We start from the raw sequence: 17,902 nt of genomic DNA, 5'->3' as shown, positions 1-17,902 counted from the left end.
CTCTTCGTCATGGACAGCAGCGGGTGTGCCTTGGGGCAGATAATTGAAAACTGGATTTCGGTGCAAATGGAATATTTTAGAGTTCTGACAGCATACAGTTTTAATGTTCAAGATATAATTTTTAAATTTGAATCATTTCCCAACATAAGCATCTTAGCTTCAGTGACACACACGGGATGGTGTTCTATGTGGTATTCAGTTAAGGTTAATGACTTCAAAAGAAGAAAAAAAAAACAAGCAAACAAGCGCACAAACAGAATGGTCGAGAAGGTGAAGACGTAGAGACAGTGGCGTAGCTAGGTTGTCTGGCAACCAGGGCCCATAGGTCTTCTGTCACCCCCCCCCCCCCCCCGGGTGTAGCCGGCGAAAAGAGGGGTGTTTTCAGACGTATATGACACTCCCCCCCCCCCTCACTGGCCCCTTGCACCCGGGGCCCACGGCCCCCGGCCCCCCCCCCCCCCCCCCCTGTTGCTACGCCACTGCGTAGAGAAAAGGGAATCCGTCTCAAAAATGTTGTTGATGTTACAGTCATGGTGCACAGCTACTCTGCGCTGACAGGCCCGCAGCTATAGAAGTGCCAAAAAAAGGGGGGGGGGGGCGGGGGGCGAAGCCGTCACGCATATTGAGCGATGCTCCCATGGCCGTTTATACGTTTTTCTACGCATGTCTCTCGACGCCGTGTTCGTCTTATTAATCTTTCCTTTTTCCTTGAGTCATGTTGGTTTAGACACGGGTATGTCAAAAACAGAGGCGCGACGGCTTCGCGCTATTTCGAGCCTGTTGAGTCTCGTATACGAAGAGAGTGGCAAACACGTTGTCCCTGCGTCGTCCATCTATCGTGCACTTCTTGTTCGATGACTCCGCCGGGTTAAAAGAAAATCCCTCCTGAGTGAGCTTTTCAGCTGAGCACATCGAGTTGTTGTACTTTGTCCAGTTTTGTTGACGCCAGTTAGGAACATTTGAGTTCATGAACTCGCTTAAGCGCCGCAGCGAGTGTCGCACAGTGCGTGTGGTGGAACTTTGATGCCTCAGCGTCAAGGGTGACACCGTCTCGAAAGAACTTCGGTAAATATAGAACAAAGAAAATAAAAGCACTGGCTTGTCTGTTTGTCCCGTCCTGTTCTTTTTTCTTTCTTTTTTATTCTTTTTTTTTCCTTCTTTGTCATAAGAGTATGGGCCTTAGTACAGAACTTAGAATCGTGAACAACGGTGCCTCGAGACGTCGCTAACACTTCTGAGCTGCGTATACTGCTGTTCTTCGATTTGACAATGAATTAGACGCTTCTCGTGCTGGAGCCAATGGTTCTTGATTATATGATGTACGTAATCGCCCAAGAGACGGATGGTGGCGTTTTACATTTATTTCGTTTATACAGTGTTGGACGTTCAGCGGTCAAATAAGGAAATGACAAAAGGATACAACGCGTAAAAACGCTTACAAAATCAGGTCGTCACTCAAGCACACAAAAAAGATTTCACAAACCTGCAGCCATAAAGCAACTCAGGGAAGTTAGGGCTTATAAGACATCTTGCGGGAACCGAGGGAGTCAATTTTATTTTAGTAACAGACACATGAAGGCAATGGTTGGCTTCATACGGTTGTTACTCACATAGAATTGTCTCCCTCGGTTTCCGCGATTATTCTGGCTAATGATTTTCCATTATACGTCCAGAATCGAGGCAATAAATACTCAGGTCTACCGCAACAACACTTACTACCCTTCATTCTCTCCTATGTTCGCGGTTCGGTAATAATTGTCGTGGCTGTAAATTTGTTATCGCATTGCATCTATGTTGGATCCAGTATTTCCATTCCCTTGAGGGTATCCTTATGGGATATCGAGCGGAGAAGATAGCCCCACAAATATGAGGACAACAGCAGGGAACTCTCACTCTTCCGTGGCGCCCCTACCACCTGGGGGAGGATTAATAGTATGGAGCGGAAGTATTCGTTAAAAACACAATAAAGACGTTTCCAAAAAAACGGAACTTGTACTACAAGTTCAAGGCTCTTTTTTTATTGATCAAGAATATGTACCGCGTGTTAAAGCAGATATGATACACACACACACACACAGAGAGAGAGAGAGAGAGAATGATAAATGAAAGGCAGGGAGGATAACCAAGACTGAACCCGGTTGACTATCCTGCACTGGGGGAAGGGAAATGGGAGGGAAACACAAAGAAAAGAAGAGAAAATCCGCTGTGGATATTAAATTCCTAAGGATGATGCATTAGACATTATATAAGTAATTTTTTTTACAATATATTATTCGATGGCCGCGGCTATAACATTTTGAGTCATACACACTATGTACCCAATTTACAAAATTTCGCTATCCAACGTTTAGTTAATCACTTTAGGATGCATGATTCCATTCGGGGATTGAAACCGGTCGGAGCTGTTGCCATGTCCACCTACGAAAAATACTGAGCCAAGATGCAGTTTTGAGGTATCTGCCGCCATAATGTGCAGACTGGTTTTCCGCCAATAGTTTTCTCCAAACGGATTTCTTACGGACTGCGTTGAAAAACTGTGTGAAGCTCCAATATACTTCGGGGTGCCATTATATGTCTAAGATCGCGAAACGTGCTTGTCTCAAGATTCCTGCTAAATGAATACGCTTGCAGCACTGGCCAGCTTCAATTCGGTGATTGGAGCATGGACTCAACAATTTAACTATTAAAAAAGCCACCCTCAGCCACCAGCAGTAAGCAAATCTAGGCACCTGCACCGCAATGCTTCAGAACGCTGGAGCCATTCTCACGCTTATTGACAAACGTTGTTAGAAAACAGTGAAGCTCGCAGCTTGCCCTTGCTTTTCGTCGCCTTTGCCCTCGCGCAACTGCCCACATATCGAGCTATTGTATGTTGTGTAGTTTCTCACTGAGGAATGATAGCGTCCAAAATTCCTTGAAACCCTTAGTTACTTCCGTTCTGGGTGAGTACACTTAATCGAAACGATATTCGTGTACGCGCATGCGCACGCGCGCGTGCACGCACGCCTCTGACGTGTCGGGCCATGCACCTGCAGTGGCCCAATACCAACAGTAGCCACAGGCTCCCGCCAGCGCTCCAGTGGAGGCGCACAGCGGTTGCACCCCCCTCGTATACTGTAGGTGTGGCCTATATACACAACACCCTCGAAACCTTGCCCTCTATACGGGGCCTCAGCGAGAATGGGGAAGAGTGGAAGATAGCTAGTTGCATCAGCGAAACTGAGATGGCTTGGAGCTGCCCTTGCGTCTAGTGCTGGTGGGGGTCCGAGTATTCGCTGGGCCAGGGGTTTTCAGCGAGAGGGGTGTGGTGAGGGAGGTGTCTCGAGTTACGCGGGCTTCTATTTGGGTCGGCCGGGCCGGCATTGAAACGAAAGCAGGGCCAAGCGCGCGCGCGCACGCGCGCGAGCGTGGTCCCACCTCAAAATAGCCGTGCTCGTCGCGCGCGCGGAGCGGCAGCAAGACGTGTGTGCAGCGCCTGCGTGCCGGCTTTACTCACCGTGGCTACGCCCCGCGTGAATTCGCGTCCCGCGAGAAAGCGAATACGGTTGCGCGGGCTGAGCCCTCTGCTCTGTTCCGCCTGTCCAACCTTTATTCCTCATCTCTTTCTCTCATACCGCGTGTGTAACCTGAACAAAAGAAGTTCCACTATATGACGTGCATTAGGTACAGCCCCAATGTTATCAAGATCTAGGAGGTGTCACATGCCTGGATTGAACGTTCTCTCCCATTTTCTCGGTTGCTTACCTCCACACTGTGCACTGCATTCTCTCAAGAGAGCAGAATGAGGAAATTAGGAGGAGGATAGAGAGTTAGGCAAGTAACCCTATTTCATTAACGTCCTTTCCCTGCCCCCGGAAAAAGGTAGTTAACCAGTTGTTCTTCAGGTGATTCTCCCCGCATTCCTTTTTTTTTTCATTTGTCTCTGGGAACGAAACGAGAACTCTGTGCTTGAGGATGCGCATGGGTGAAAACTGGGGCCATGTTCGAAGGGGCAGTAATTTTAACATCAACGCGGATAGCTCGAGCTGCGTTGCATGCAGTACGCGAGGCAGTTTTTCTCGACTTTGGCAAAATTCATTGATTGTGACTGTATAGACAGTGAGTGAGTTTGTTTCCTACGATTAAGCCAAAATAACGAAACGCCGAGCAACCTAGCGCTTTCGCGTAAGCTGCCCGACCTTTCACGCTCCGTGCTAGCACTTTAAAAATGCCACATTTAAAGGTTCACAGTCGCATAACGCCTAGAAAACGATCATATTCAGTGTATTGTCGTAGAGAACTACGGAATTGTTGTGCAAGCGCAGTCTCCGCAATGTTGTAACCGCTCCCACGCGGCACTGCGCTGACTCAGACGCGGCCTTTTGGTGCGCATTCTCGGGCGAGTCGGCGCGCTCTTGAACGTGACATTCTTATCCGTCGCAGTCGGTGCCAAGACACGCTGGCCTCGGGCAAAGTCAAGGAAGCGGCCGGGCTAAGGCATAACCGAGAGCAGCGAAAGAAAGTAGGACGATCGGGGCGCACGTCGGTCTCTCCCGAAAGCTGGAAAGCACCCAACGCTCGCTGCTGTTGCTTGCCTTCCGGTGCGGTGGGCTTCACGGCCCGGCTTTCAACTCCGAGCGGGATCCTGTTACACTTGACAGCGGTGGAAGCACGGTGGCAGCGCGCGAATCTGGACGGCTCAAGGGACGGCTTGAGAAAGCTCCGCGGACGGCTTCGGATATCGGCTTTGCTTGAATAATCCGAACGTTTGTTTCCGCTGGCCTGCAGCAGTTTATTTTAGGGGTTCCACTAATGCTGTCCGATGAATCGGAACGAAAAAGAAATACGTAAACAAAAAGAAAAAGAGCATAGAGTGCAGGGGACAGGAGGCGGGAGAGCGCCCAGAAATCGTGACTATTTTTCTTTTCTTTCGCGCGACAGCGCACTACTTGACTTTGTCAATAATAATGCAAGCCTAAAGTACATTTGTGTACGGATCTGCATGAGGTGCGATGGTTTAAAGCGCGAGAGGGCGTTCAACGAAAACTTGAAATTTGTTTTGTTAAGGCCTTCTGAAATGTGATAAACTTCTATCCGTTGTGTCCCTGGCTTGCTGCAATGTATGAGAAAGACAACCACGCCTGTCGCTCGATGAGAAAGTCTTATAAACGAGAAGTGCTTAAACAAAAATGAAACAAAATCCGTAAAGAAAAAAAAAACAGAGCGGTAGAGAGTAACAAGCTGGGGAAGCAGCGATTTCTGCTTCTATTTGGTCACGAGGCAAACATTTGCTTTTTAGCACGACAGTCCTGTGACAGCTAGTGTTAGTCTGGCCTGTAGTTATTATATAGCTTGCTACACTGCGAACTACACCTTTAAGTATGATGCAAACGTCAACAGCTTTTAACGCGATAGCGTTAAGGGCCCCCGTGTCGCAGAAAATCCGGTGTCAGCGTCCAGCGTCGGCGCCGGGCATCCTGTGAGCGAAAATTTCAGTATATATTCTATACGGCACTAAAGTTGTTCTATCACTAAAGTTGCTCATATCTTGTCTTACATTCTTTACAAAGTTATTCCTCGGAATTTTGAGAATGACAGACCACGAACAAATGTCATGAAATAAAACACCGACAGCGCAAGCCTCTTATGTTAAATCTTCTCGGACTGAAATTTTACAAGTATGAAACAATAACAGAAGATCGGCCCACGCAGGAGGCCGCGTTTCTACCAGAAAGCTCGCCTTCGTGCATAGCGTTCGCCGCCAGCGTTTCCCGGTGAAAGTTACGGTTACATAAGCTGCGGTTGCCGGGAAGCATGAGAAGCAGTCAGGAATCTTTGAATGCTATCGCATGCCACTCTTAAAGGCGAAGCTTAAGCGTCCTCCGAAATTTGTTATGACCGCGTTTATGTACTTTGCTTAAACCACGCTCTGAGTTTACCGAACAAGAAATATAGCTACTTTACAATCCCACACACACACACACAAAAAAAAACTTTTTCTACTCCTTTTATAATTATTGCGCAACAAATTCTTATATTTCTCAAGAAAATTAACAGTGCCTAGGAAAATTGCCCAGCCACAGGTAGCATACTCATTCTGACAACTCCCACTGCTATTTCCTGTAGAATGCAGTATACGTGCTTGAAAAGAAAAAAAAGAACACTTGCGCTGGGCTTTGAACACACTCAAGGTGGCATCTCGTACATTGTCTATAGAACGTAATCAACAGCCCCGTTGCAAACAAAGTGCGAATCTTTTATGTATAGTCTTATTATAGGATAAAATTGCGAAACAAAATTTGCGCATGGGATGGGCTGCATCATGAGCTGTTTGACAGCTCATTGTTTGAATTTCATAAAATAGTATTTCAATGAGCGCGCATACAGTTCCGGAGCAGAGATCGTGTAGCAGCCGACGTTAAATTTAGCGACGGAAGCCCAACGATGCGTATGAAGATCCACGAATGAGAAAACCGGAACAGCCTAACTTTAGGCAGCGACGCGCTCGAGAGTGTGGCACGGGGAGGGACATATCAGCGAGGGCATCTGGAGAGGTGCTTATTTTGGATCAGCCGGCCGAGTTTCCCCCCACCCCCTTTATTTTTTTCCCCCGGCTCTTCCGCTGAAAGCTCGCGCATTCGTGTCTTATCCTGCGTGTCAAACGAGTGGTGGTAAGCCTGGGCAAGAGTCAACGAGCGCTGGACACGTTAGAGCGCTCTAGCTTGGTTGGATCGGTGGGAAGTTATTTATTGACGCGGGTATTAGAACATGCGTTCGCATCTCCAGCACACGCACTGGGCACTCGACGTCTTACGCACAAACAAAGGTTCGCAGTATAATGTGCCTGCAGTTGACCGCTATGAGGGCAGGTCTGTGAAGAGTCGACGTGAGCGCACAACCGATGGGCGAAGCAATAATGTATGCGTTTACGAGCATTTGAAGCTCGAATCCTTTATTCTATAGCCTTGATATAAAACAAATAACGCTCGCCGCTGGGCATACGAAGTTGATAGTATACAATTAATGAACGCAGTATCGAGGGGATCACTGAAGACAACTCGGATAATGCTCACCAATGGAGTGCATCGCACGCAAGTCGCGCCGCTCACTACACCGGGTACGTGACTACAGCCTCGCGTACTGGCTCGTTTGAATCAGCCTGGAACACTTCAAAGGGAACTATCTGCCAAAAGCTGGTTCTGAACCGCACGCCGGTTTTCCTTGCCGCTGAAAACGTGCCCTTGTACGAAATTTTGCCGAATCTATTGACCAGTCTGTCACTTCCTATTCCGCCATCGACCTAGTGACTCGCGCATCAGGTGACTTCTTTAACTCCGTCGTTCATCTGTTCTGTTGGGAACCATAAACATACTGCGCCTACGTTCTGTATGAATGTACTTCCGATATATGCCACGGACCTTCACCGCTAACGCTAATTTGGAAGCTTCGTCCTATTTTCATAGCACGCGTTGCAGTCTAATTACTTCAAGGCGTCTTGGTAATGATGATAATGTTGTTGTTGTGGCCTCAAAACACGGCTCATACCCATGAGGGAGTCTGACCACACAGAAGATGAATGAAATTATATATACACACAACATGGACAAATGAAAGAAGCAACCATATAAATAAAGCATCGGGTAATATAAAAACAGGATAATTTTGATTGAGCATACTTCACACAAAAAACAAACAACCTAAAGTGCTAGTTGCTTCTGCTCCCTCGTCTATACTTTGTTTATGAAATCAGTCTAACGCCTTTGTTATACATACAAGGTACACTGGTATTAAAGTAGTTTTCTCACTGCGAGCATGCAATATCGTAGTTGCACCAAGAAGCGCCCCACATATGCCCTTCTTGATGCAATAAAGGAACCATTGATGGATTCTTGATGTGGCTCTGCATGCAGAAGGGAAAATCATTCAGCGCTTGTGAACGATTGCGGGGTTATATCTTGCGAAACAGGCAACCATGAATTCAAGACCCGGTTACGACCTTATAAGAAGAACGAATATAGCCTTCCTTCTGGGGCACATAAAAGATTTCGTTCGGCTGTAAACACCACTGTTGTCTCGCACTCAACTCTCTATATGCGCTTTAGAATTATTTGTGCTCACGGAATAAAAAAAAATTAAATCAAATTTCAGCTGATATTTAAGCGTCTGTGTGTTGTCTCTTCTGTTTGGTTCTCCTGCGTCGCGCTGTATTTCATCAGTGAGGTCATATAAATCTGCAAATGCTTAAGGTAGGGTTTATATCGTGTCTGCGCTAGAAAAAAAAAAACGCAGGTCTTCATTCTAAGAAATAAGACTGTATCGGTGATATCGTAGGCGGCAGCCCTCTTCCTGAACGAGAGCGCGCAAACTTACTGGCTTGAGCTTTTCGTATAAGCGGAGAAGCGTGACTTTACTGCAAATAGCTCACGAGCCTGTGTGGTCTCTCACCACGATACGCGGGCATGACTAGGACTGTTATTGTTGCTCGTCGCATCTAATAGGAAAGGCCGAGCCAGTCCTCTATACGAGTGCCGTAACCGCCATCAAGTAAACATTACACGCTTGGTATCGTGCACTACATTTACGACGTCGTTAGGCTTTGCGATTTCCAGCTATTCAGAGCTCGGTTGTAAGCCAACAAAAGCGAGGAAATGCTTGTTACGAGCAAACACCTTTGATTTTCTGTTTTGTGCTTGAGTGCAGGCGTTATATATACTACGTATATGCGCGCTGTTTGCTTGAAGTAGCGAGGGAAGCTCACGATTCTACCGCCGAACACTCGCTGGACCAGGTTCGTGTATCGCATGGCCTTTGAAAATCAGTGTGTTAACACACACGATGAGATTATGATACGATTGATCGTGCCAAGTGCAAAGTCCTATAGTTGTGATGGTCTTTTTTTATTCTGTTCGTTATTAATTAAAGAAAAAAATCTAATTGTGGGCACATTTATAGTTCTTGGGTCTAAGACGTACAGTTGAATTTGTGTCTTTGTTGTGGTGAGAACGATGACGACGCAGGGAACTGCACTGTACATGTCGTTCACGGCGTCGTTCATAATTCTCACCGATAATTCGAACAGCTCTACATTTGTGTCTGACTTTCTGTTTCTGAAACGTGAAGCACGTCCGTCACCGACGCGGAGCTCCCTTTCCGCCACGGCGTTCATACATTAGGCGACCGTACATGCACCACTGTACGAAAGACTTCGTGTGTGCTTCCGAGGCCGCGCTTCTCTAATAGCGGAGATGGTCGTCGCGTGTTTAATCCAGACGTCTCTCGCCGACGTCGGGCCGGTTTCTACGCAATGAGACGACGAGCTTTTGACAAAACGTTCACTCTGGCGACGGTTACACGTCGTCCAGTTGTCTCCCTTCACGAAAGCAGATTTGCGCAGCGCGATGTACGAATATTCGCAATCTTTTCTCTTTCACTCACTGCCTCACCTCTTGTTTCCTCTGTTCGCTATCACGTTACTCCAAGCTCTCCTCTCAGCACAATGCTATCCTTTCTGCCGTGCGCCAGTTCCTCGGCTTCCTTGACATTAGCATTTGCCATGCGCGCTCTCTGGGCCGCATCGCTCCCGAGGCGTGTCGCCCTTCCGTCTGGTGACGAATACGGGACGCGGCGCGACAGCGGACGGCATCGCGGCCGAACCCGTGTCCCGCCGAGACGCCAGAGTCGACTCGGGATCAATGGGTTGCCCTTGTTCTCCCTGTAGCTGCGACACCCGGGAGGGTATTTTGGTTGCTTCGGCGACCATTTCTAGCTGCTTCTGTCTTTATCTTTGCTGAGGCTTCTTCGTTCAAGGATGCGCGCGGTTAGCCCGGCTCATTCCAGCCGCTATGTGGGCGTGACGTCTTGGCGAGTTGGAAGAACGCCGGCTTACGCGCGGCTTTGCATACCCAGCAGGTTCGGCGTGTAAAACATGGCCGTAAACTTTCGGGGTTTTGTTGTGCTCGAAGGTGTCCGACGGGATTTGCGAGGCGCGGGCTCCTTGGACAGTTCACCCCTAAAGAATCCGAATGGCGGGCACGGGGCGCTCATGTGCCCGTTTCCGTAACTGGTCGGCGGCAGCGCGGTTTTGATTCCGCGACCTCCCGCAGCCGAGGCGGACACCCAACCGTGAGTCCGCGGTGAGGTAGCCTTTCATGTTCAAATCGATTCGCTGATTATCGGCTAAATTCGGCAGCACGTAATTATAAAGTCTCGAACGCAGCAGTACGCAGCGCGGGCAATTTATGAGCTAACGACCGCGCGTGGTAGCTCGTCGGCTATGACGTTGCGCTGCCGAGCCGGAGGTCGCGGGCTCGATTCCGACTGCGGCGACGGCATTTCGACGGGAAGAATGCTCGCGCGCACGTTAAAGAATTCAACGGTATCGAAATTAACCCGATGTCTCCCACTACGACGCGCCTCACAATATATGGGGTCTTTGATGCATTAAACCCCAGCCCCTATTTTAAAATAATTTTCTTCGCTTTTTCAGAGTGCCTGGAGCGGTCGGCGTGAGGTGTTGAGGTTCACCCAATTGCCCAAACATTAAGCAAGCACTAGTGCATTGCAGAGCGCACTGTTAGCAACACGCCAGGTGCAGAAGAGCTGCTGCTCGAGTCAGCTTAACTGGTCACGATTGAGCTGACTCGCTGCAGCGATGAGATGCGTGTGGTCATCAACAAGAGCGCGTTGAATAATTCACGTAAGGTTATTTTTTGCAAAGCAAGGCATTAATGTGCTGATGAGTGCAACACTTATACCTCAAAACACTCGAACGCACACATTTTTGAACAATATTAAGAACCTGCTTAAATTTTACACAGCTGAAATAAGTAATCAACAAAGACTTGAATACTACTGAACTGAAACGCCACACACTTGGGCGACGAAGTATGGCACTTCTATTTTTCAATTGAAAAAAAGAAGAAAGAAGGAAGAGCCATAACTGTGACTAGAAATTAGCTCATAGAGCTCAGCTGCCTCTCACTTGAAGTGTTGGTGGTAGTATTTGATTTCTGCAGGTGGTTTGGCACTTTATTTGGAATTTGCAGTGACAGTGAAATAAGATGCGAATTCTTCCGAAAGAAAAAGCATTCTCCGTACAAGTGTTTCTCAGGCAAAACGCTATCGAAACACGTATTCCTTCCTTATTGCCTTGTGCACCCTAATGACAAGGAATGACAGCCTTTAATGCTGCTGAATGATCCGTTCGGGTTTATGCCTTGAGCCAGACAGTTATAGTCCGTCTACGTCAGCCGTCTTAACTGCCACTTGCTCCTTCTGGTCTCTCCGTTACTCTATACTAATATAGGCTGTGTCAGCAAACACACACCCACACAAAAGAAAAATGGAAAGGACAGGAACGAGGAGCACGGGACAGGCACCGTGTTTCCGTACTTGGCTTTTTTTTGTGCTGTTTCCGCTTAGGCTGCAATGTGTATGATCAACTTGGTTAATCAGCTCAGAAACATCTTAACGCTATTTACTTACCGCTGGTTTATTTTTCTCTTCTGTTCCCATGCACATTTATCGAATTTAACACGAACTTTCGTTCCCACATGAATGAGTGGCATGGTTCGCAGAGGTTAGGGGGGGGGGGGGGTTGTATAGCAGGAACGCTGGAATTTGTAGAGATGGGCATGAACCAAGATTGCAGTGGAACACAATCCATGCATAAAAGTTAGTTGCGACAAGCGCAGGTCGCTACGTGGACACCGTGTGGCCCCGCGGTCGCGCATTCTTTTAAACTAAACGCGGTCTGCGAGTTAGCGATGTCAGCGCAGTTGGAGGTTTCCAACACAGACAGATTACTCCAATTATTACGGAAGCCACGCTCCAGGGAAATATGCGATGCTGCAAATCTGACAAGTAGCAGCTTCACTTCGAAACGCTGGTGCTGACAAGAGTGACAAGTTTTCGTCGAAGCTTCAACTGCTCGTGCGAAGTGCTCTACGAGAAATGATTTCTTTGCGCCCACAGAATACGCGCATCGCATATGGGAGAGACTTTGGAGTTGCATTTCGCGGGCATTGTTGCGTCGATTAAGGCCGACCGTATACTACCCTCTACTCTTCCGTAACGTGTGACAGCTGTGAAGAGATAAGCGAACACAGGTGGCTGGGTGCTATGTATAGAACATTCTCTTTTACACCGCTACGAACACTGATAAGCGAATTGATAAGGGCGCGCAACGTCTGTTTACGCATGTTGTTGGGCCATTTTCTTTCTTTTTTCTAAGTTCTACTGCGAGTTGCCACGCCGCATAATTTCGGATGGAAACGACAAAATTGCTGCAGAATCATCTCTCTAGTTGGAGTTGTCGGTTACTGCATATATATATATATATATATATATATATATATATATATATATATATATATATATATATAGATATATATATATATATATATTCGCTGACTGTCCTCCCAGGACTCGTCCAAAGAAGATGGCGGGTGCTTTTGGGTCTGTTTCCCAGTTTTTATGGAAAGCGTCACCTGTTAATCCGGTTGGTTAGAATAGTGCGCTGAACATTATATGTATAAATGTACAAATGACCAGTAATAAAAATATAAAAAAAAACAAGACGGCTATGGTGAACTGACTCTACAAAGTACCTTGATGTCTAAAACTTAGCGTAACTGAATGGGTGAGAAACATTTCAGTTGTTTGTACTGTTAAACAGAACAGTGCAACGCAGGCTCTCGCGCCTTAAAGCGGCCTGTTTATTTTTTTTTATAAGCTATACCACAGATGCAGGTAACAAGACAAGCATGCTATGACGTTGATGATATATTCCTTTTAAAAATGAATCCATGGCGGAAAGCAAGTGCAAGTGTTTTCTACGATATGCACGCGCATTCTGAGTAGAAGAGAACGTTATGTCATTTCTTGTACTCAGATGGTATAGTCTACTGAGCGTGGCGTAACACCGATATCTGAAGCCGTTATTCACCCGAATGGAATGAATGCTATACTATGCAAAGTAGCGCACGGTGAAATGTGAAAACATTTTGCAGTTAATTGAACAACCGCAGCGTTTCATGTGTATAATATTGAGAATTCTTCCAGCTACAAAATATCTGTTTCTTTTCTTTTTTTATTCATAGCAATTCCAGACTGAGCAGCTTACAGGGCTAACGTATCAATCAGTGAAGCTGGTTTACGTGACTTATCGTGCACCATAATATTAACTTCCTTAACGTGACCGCAGTGTAAAGCGCCACAATATCGAAAGAAAAAACAAGCCAGTTGAAAGAAAGAAAAAACAAATGCCAACACATTCTTATTGATGTTGTTACATAACATGTGTACGTGCATTGCTCACTCTCTCCTTCTTCTGCTCTTTCTATTCTTCCTTTCGCTTACCCTCAAGTGTAGGGTAGCAAACTGAACGTTCGTCTGGATGACCTTCCTATCTTTGATCCCCTTCATATCTCTCTCTCTCTATCTCTCTCTCTCTCATATCTGTCACTTCGTATTTGATGACGTATATAACGCCCGTGAAAAAAAAAAAGGAAAACTTTCTCGCATGTGTACGACGATAAGTTTTTGTATCAGCCAAGATTTTACGACGAGTTACGCCAATGTCATCTTTGTCTTTTTTTTTTTTAGTGTCCATCAGAGGAGAAAAAATACTTGGAAATGTGTCCCTGGTGAGTTCAACACAGATTTAAGGCGTTTCACCATAGAAGCAGTGTCTAATGTTTAACGTTTTTTAATTTTATTCGTGAGCCGCGTCAAATAAAATAAGTGGCTCGTAGAAGAAAAGAGGGGAGCTGTATAAACATAGGGAGTTTGCAGAACGCATTATTCAGGCTCCAGTGGCAAAGGAAATAAAGCCACGTGTTTTTCTGCAAGGCTCATCGATATCCCCAGCAGCGGTAACTGAAGCGACACCGTCTCTCAGTTCTTTATATTTATTTTTCTGTTCGTAACTTGACGCATGCCAGACTAATGTTTTGTGATTTTGAGAGCTTTGGGTCGCTGCAATGCCCGCTTAACTTTGTTTACTTGGGGGCATCATTTCGCTTCGGTACATTTAAATCCTTTCCGTGATCTTTTTGTATTGCCTCCCATACTACCGTGTAACACTTTCTCGTGTTTTTCTTTCTTTCCCTCGGTTCCCTTTTTAATAATAAACTAATGTAATATTTAGTAAAATAATGTAATAATTATTTCTCTTAGAACGAATGTGCCAACCTTCGAAACGACAGCTCGTTTATTCTAATTTAATTGTGCAAGAAACGTTAACCAGAGCAGCTACTGAGCTCTACGAATGTACGTTTTGCTCGCGTTTCAGAAACTAGGCAAGTTAAACCCTTAATTTTTGGCTCAGATAACTAAAGTTGTTTGCAGTCAAGCGCCGTACTTAGCTTTCGACGTCAACATGCAGGACAACTTGCTTTTTTTCTTCTTTTGTTTACATCCCCTTTGCGACACAATTTCAGCCTACAGGTTGTGCATGTTTTCGAGAACATAACACAACTCTTATCGTCTTGGAGTAGCAAGCCAAGCTATCTTGATTCCATGCTGATTGATCTGATCTTGCTATATCATAGTGGTAAGGAGTTCGCTGCCATTTGTTAGTCCTTGGCATTGCCTACAGACTGACAAACCCAAACAAACAAATATATGTTTTGCGATATGAATGTCTTTATCGCAGCTACCATGGCAATAGTACCTTGTTTTTGTCCTGCAAGGTGTTTACGCTCGTATAAAACTACTTTGAAATAATTTATCTGGAAAGGGTAGGACCAATCGAGAAGCAACACAAGATTGCAGTCATCGTTTCTTAACATTACTAGCATTTATCCAACAAGAAAAATAACGCAGGGACGTTTCAGCTCAGTAAAGTGGATAAGCGATATGTTACCGGGATTTCTTTTTTAAATGGTTAGATACCGTGATTCCATTTTTACGTTTTGCTTGTAGCTAAACTTCACAGTGGCTTCTCTACCTTCTGGGGCTACTTGCAGTGACTAAAGGAAGGGCTTTCTGCTCTTGGCAAGCGCTGTCACTTCTTCTTCTCCTGACTCTCTGTCAACGACTTGATCGTGACCTCCAAGTACTCGCGCCCCAAGAGAACCGCATAACTATTTTTTCCCCTTCCTTTCTCGTCCGCAAGGCTCAGCCTTGGTCGAGAAGTCATCTCAGCGTTTGACTCCTCGAAGGTGACACGGCTCCCGTGTGGTTACGAAACAAGACTCATGGCGCGCAGGAAGAGTGGTATACCAGTCTCGCGACTCGACTCACCCTCTGGATGGTGAGAGGGGCGTTGAGGTCGAAGCCGCCCTGAAGTCGGAATCCCCACGGCGTGGCGCTAAAGTCTCGCCGTAGGCTGACGCTCAGGACGCCTCCCTTCTGGTAACTCATGGTTTCTGCTGCTTCTCGGGATCGGGGTTTTTTTTTTACCGCACTTGTCGCGACGGTTTCGCGTACACACGGGCCGATGATGACACGGAGTTTGGTTGTTGGTTGAGGTCGTTCGGTCGTCTCGTCACCACCTCTTCGTTACTTCGCGTCTCGCGGCGTCGGAGTCGAACTCGGGAGCCAGCTACGTAGGGCCAGCGAAAACCCCCTTCTGGTACGCCGGGGCCGCGCTCTAGCGAGGAGCTATCGCCCTCACCCCTCATCCTTTCCTTACCCGCCGCTGTCCACGCGCCCTCCGCTTCGGTTTCCAACCCCCCTCCCCCCCTCCAACCCCGCCCCCCTTCGGCAACAGAGAGCGCGCCCTACGCGGCACGCTCGCGGTGTGTGTATCTTACCCTCCTCCACGACGTCGCCTTCTCTCTCTGGCCGCCATATTGCTGCGCTAGGGGCGCGTGCCCTGCTCTCGCTAAAGGTCGGAACACACGCTCAGTTTGAGTGCTGCTGCTCTAGATGTCTGTCTCCCTCTCCACCACCTTGAATGAGTGCGCGGAAAGCGACCGTTATCTCGCGTTGTCCCGACGCCGAACGCACCAGTTGTCAGAACCACTGGTCGACACTTCTGTACGATGCCCTTAGAGCCACCTTGAAACTACTGAAATCACTTTTTTTGTTTACTTCAAAACTGGTTCGTTCGTTGAACTTTACCTCCTCCATTCTTTTTTAGCGATGGATGTGTTCTTGCTACGCATGCCGTCATGCCATTAACTTCCCAACATATCGGCACTGCTCGTGGTTGAGCTTTCGCCTTCGTCAACTCGCGAACTGGGCTCCGAGTGCTAAGTGAGAGGAAGCTATGTGCAGTTCTCAAACAGGGACAGGTCAAAACAGGTAATGATAAGGGAAAGGCGAAACTGAAAAAAACAAAATTAAATCAATCACCTCTGCAAAGGTGAGATGTAGAGTCACAAGCTAAGCAGGATGAGCCTAAACACTCTACTTTTGGTTTCTCGTTAGGTCTCTAAATTACCAAGTTATTGGCGGTGTGCATGCTTCTAATTTTTTTTTTCAAGCCCATCTTTAAGTGTTAAAATATGTGGCCAGGAGGCTCAAGAAAAATAGTTGATTTCGTGTCCGCAGTTTTGGACCAGCGAAAGCTCCACACTGGCTGTAGTGCCTGGACCGACAACAGGTCCAGTGTGGCCGGTGGCTTTGAAACTTTTGACAGCGACTGTGTCTGAACATCAGAACTCACTCACAGCTCATTTGATTGTGTGAGGGCATACGCTCGTCATCCTGTTCCATACTTCGTAAAACCCCGTTGCGGATTTTTGATTTCGGTGGAATCCAACAAGCAGCGATGACTATGCGCTCGCAGGAGAGCCGCAGATGCGGAAATGTTTTCCAGGACTGGATATAGGACGTTAAAAGACTATGTGGAGGCGGCGTTCAGAACTCTGGCAATTTCAGTGTCGAACGTGATTCGGCTTGTCTAACGGATACACTTTCAGTTTTTTATTGCAATGATTACTTGCCTTAAGTATAATGTTTGGTGTGCATCATATGTAGTCTGTAATGCCCTGGTTGTGTATGAATTAAAGCAGTGTTTCGTGGTATCTATTGTCATGTGCTCAGCGATTACAACTGGTCCTGGCACACTTTAAAGGCTGTAGGTCTTGCTGCTGGTGACAATATTGCACACGCCACCAACGAGAATCGAAGTGCCAAAATCTGCGAACAGCCCCTGTTCGTAACCCAAGTTGCCCAGATATCAGGTGTTTGCCCGTATATAGGACTACATTCGGGCAAAATATTCCACTAAATTTCACTTCCTATGTGTGCGCGTCTAGGAACACTACAGATGGGGACTACATCCAGCTCGTTCAAAAGCCACGATAAAGAAGCAGAGTTATTGAGAATCATGTGATGTAAGGGGCGAGATGGTGAGAGACAGAGAAAAAAAAAGAATGTATTGCTATACCGTAATTGCCGATCGCCTATAAGATCACGAGATTGTTAACTTTGGTCATGGGGGCTACGACTGAAGCTCATTTCCGAGCTGCAGATTGTCATCTGCGCACCCTGTCGCAAATAAAACACGCCCATCTAACGCAATGTCCGAATCTAAATAGATAGCTTTAGGTTTTGCTCCACCTAAGACTAGGGGACGCAAACCGCCGGGAATGCTAAAGAACGCGAAAGGAGCACGAATGAATGCAAGCAGGGTCGTGGGGCCTCGGGTACGCAAAGACGCTCGGGCGCGCTATTTCTGACCCTCCCTGATGCCGCGAAGTTTCTTTTGGTTAGTGAGGCAGCGTGGGGGGCGGCAGCAGTGTAGCGGACGATGCGAGCGCTGCTTCGTAGCCTTTGTAGCTGCTAGCCCACGAGGACGAAGGCGATGCGCGACGTGCTTGTCGAGGGAGGGGACGTTCGTGAGAGGCGTGTACGCACAGAGAAGCGCGACACGTACGTCCAAATACATTTAAAACTTCACACGCCTTGTGTCACAGGCGGTCAACCATTCCAGGGGAAGTGGCCAAGAATGGGCGCATAGCCGGTGACT

General features: G+C 47.1%; 1 protein-coding gene across 2 annotated transcripts in view; it reads right to left on the bottom strand.

The window, feature by feature from the left end:
- LOC135901075 (PDZ and LIM domain protein 3-like) overlaps positions 1 to 17,902 on the bottom strand; it is an 81,616-nt gene that overhangs the window by 41,715 nt on the left and 21,999 nt on the right. Inside the window, exon 1 of one of the 2 annotated variants that reach the window (XM_065430748.1) lies at positions 15,226 to 15,574. The exons of the other annotated variant lie outside the window; for it this stretch is intronic. Within the exon in view, the coding sequence (XP_065286820.1) occupies positions 15,226 to 15,345 (120 nt within the window). The 5' untranslated portion in view covers positions 15,346 to 15,574. Of the gene's footprint in view, positions 1 to 15,225; positions 15,575 to 17,902 lie in introns of those variants that run through there. 2 annotated transcript variants of the gene reach the window in all.

Source organism: Dermacentor albipictus, chromosome 1 (genome assembly GCF_038994185.2).
Source record: "Dermacentor albipictus isolate Rhodes 1998 colony chromosome 1, USDA_Dalb.pri_finalv2, whole genome shotgun sequence".
Classification (NCBI taxonomy): domain Eukaryota; kingdom Metazoa; phylum Arthropoda; class Arachnida; order Ixodida; family Ixodidae; genus Dermacentor; species Dermacentor albipictus.
This window is presented reverse-complemented; position numbering and strand designations above follow the sequence as displayed.